Source organism: Triticum urartu, chromosome 4A (genome assembly GCF_056163025.1).
Source record: "Triticum urartu cultivar PI428250 chromosome 4A, HENAU_Tu73, whole genome shotgun sequence".
NCBI classification, from domain to species: Eukaryota; Viridiplantae; Streptophyta; class Magnoliopsida; order Poales; family Poaceae; genus Triticum; species Triticum urartu.
This window is the reverse complement of record NC_141876.1, coordinates 190,801,274-190,802,796: the sequence shown is the minus strand read 5'-3', so window position 1 is coordinate 190,802,796 and position 1,523 is coordinate 190,801,274. Positions and strand designations below refer to the sequence as shown.

The 1,523-nt window shown below is 48.0% G+C and overlaps 1 protein-coding gene across 1 annotated transcript; it reads left to right on the top strand.

Annotated features, from left to right (window-relative positions):
- The first annotated feature begins 682 nt into the window (after window positions 1-682).
- On the top strand, window positions 683-1,246 carry LOC147975339 (uncharacterized). Its single transcript, XM_087520367.1, has one exon. The coding sequence runs from the start codon at window positions 683-685 to the stop codon at window positions 1,244-1,246; it is 564 nt and encodes a 187-aa protein (XP_087376493.1).
- The last annotated feature ends 277 nt before the right edge of the window (window positions 1,247-1,523 follow it).

Here is a 1,523-nt window from a genome sequence, read left to right as displayed (position 1 = left end):
AGAGCATCTTCCGTGGTTACACTTTTTGAGCTCACTCCTTGGTTGTCCGGATCCCATCTATCGTCCGTGTGTCCGTTCGTAGTCATATTCTTGGCTTTGATCTATTTACTTTACTTGCAATCTTGTGAACCTTCTCAACCTTATTGATATCTTGACTAACATTTTCTTGAAATTTTTGTGCCCCCGCCCTGACCAAGCTACTCCATACGATTTACTTGTCTAGGTGTGAGAAACAAACCCGGTACCAATTCTCCTAATGTGGCATTACATTGAGAGATACTTGATACATCCACAATCCTCAGGGAAGGTAACTTAGCTATTGTTCTCTCAATTTCGTACTCACCCCACTTTCTTATGATGGATAGGCCAAGTTCGTCGGCGAACCCACTTTTCGAGGAGCAATGTGATGATCACGACTACGTCACCAAGAACCACTCCTTCATTGCTCAACGAGCTCTACATCAAGAAAGTGAAGCCTAGGGTGACCACATGTAGAAACTCGCCACCGACCTTCGTCAATCGGAAGCAAGGAACCACAACTACATCGACACCAAGTTCACCAAACAAATGGAAGAACTCCGCAACATGATTGTGAGACACCCGTCGACCTCGACTTCTTTGTCAAGATGGCGCCACTCAAGCCTCCGGTCAAGTCGGCAATCTTTTGACCACTCCTCTTATGATGCAAGTCCTCCATGAGCACGTTTTCCTCGACGCGATGACCCCCAAGATCGCCAAGCTCAATAAAATCCATTCCAAGGCAATGGCTTACAAGAGCGAGTCCGAGCACGTGAAAGGGTGTGATAACAAGCACAAGAAGCAATGGATCAAGGGCAAATACCTCCACAAGTGCAACGACACCCACCTCAAGATGGTGATGCAATTCGACAAGCACGAGAGCGACGTGAAGCACAAGCCCTTGAACGTGAAGCTCAAGCACTCGACGCTCAATGCACACTCAATGAGGCCACTAGAGCCGTTGAAGAGCGCAACCGCCAAGTCTGTGAACAAGAAGAAGCACTTCGCCAAGCATGACAAGAAGAAGCCGCTCGACTTGAAGAGCAACAAGAAAGAAGAAACCAAGCGCACATGCCTTGTCCCCCGCCATAACAAGAGCGACATCCCGAGGAATGAGCATTTGAGGACCTTCCTCCTCATTAAGAGCACCATCAAAACTGCCACTATGATGCAGAACTTCGCTATGGAAGCTCAAGTTCACCATGCCCAAGTTCCCCGGAAGCAATGATCCCGAAGAATATCTCTCATGGGCTTTGACGGTGGACAATATATCCCGTCTTCACAACTACGACGAGGAAAAGAAGATCGCCATGGTCTTCCTCGAGTTTCAAGTACGTCCTCATTTTGTGGGAACAAGTGATCGAGTGATGACACGCAAGAGGCAAACCACCAATCACAACTTGGACGCGAATGAAGAATGTCATGAGAGCTCGCTTCGTGCCTACACACTACACCCGTGACCTCTTCAAGAAGTTGCAACTCATCAAGCAAGGCACGAAGACGGT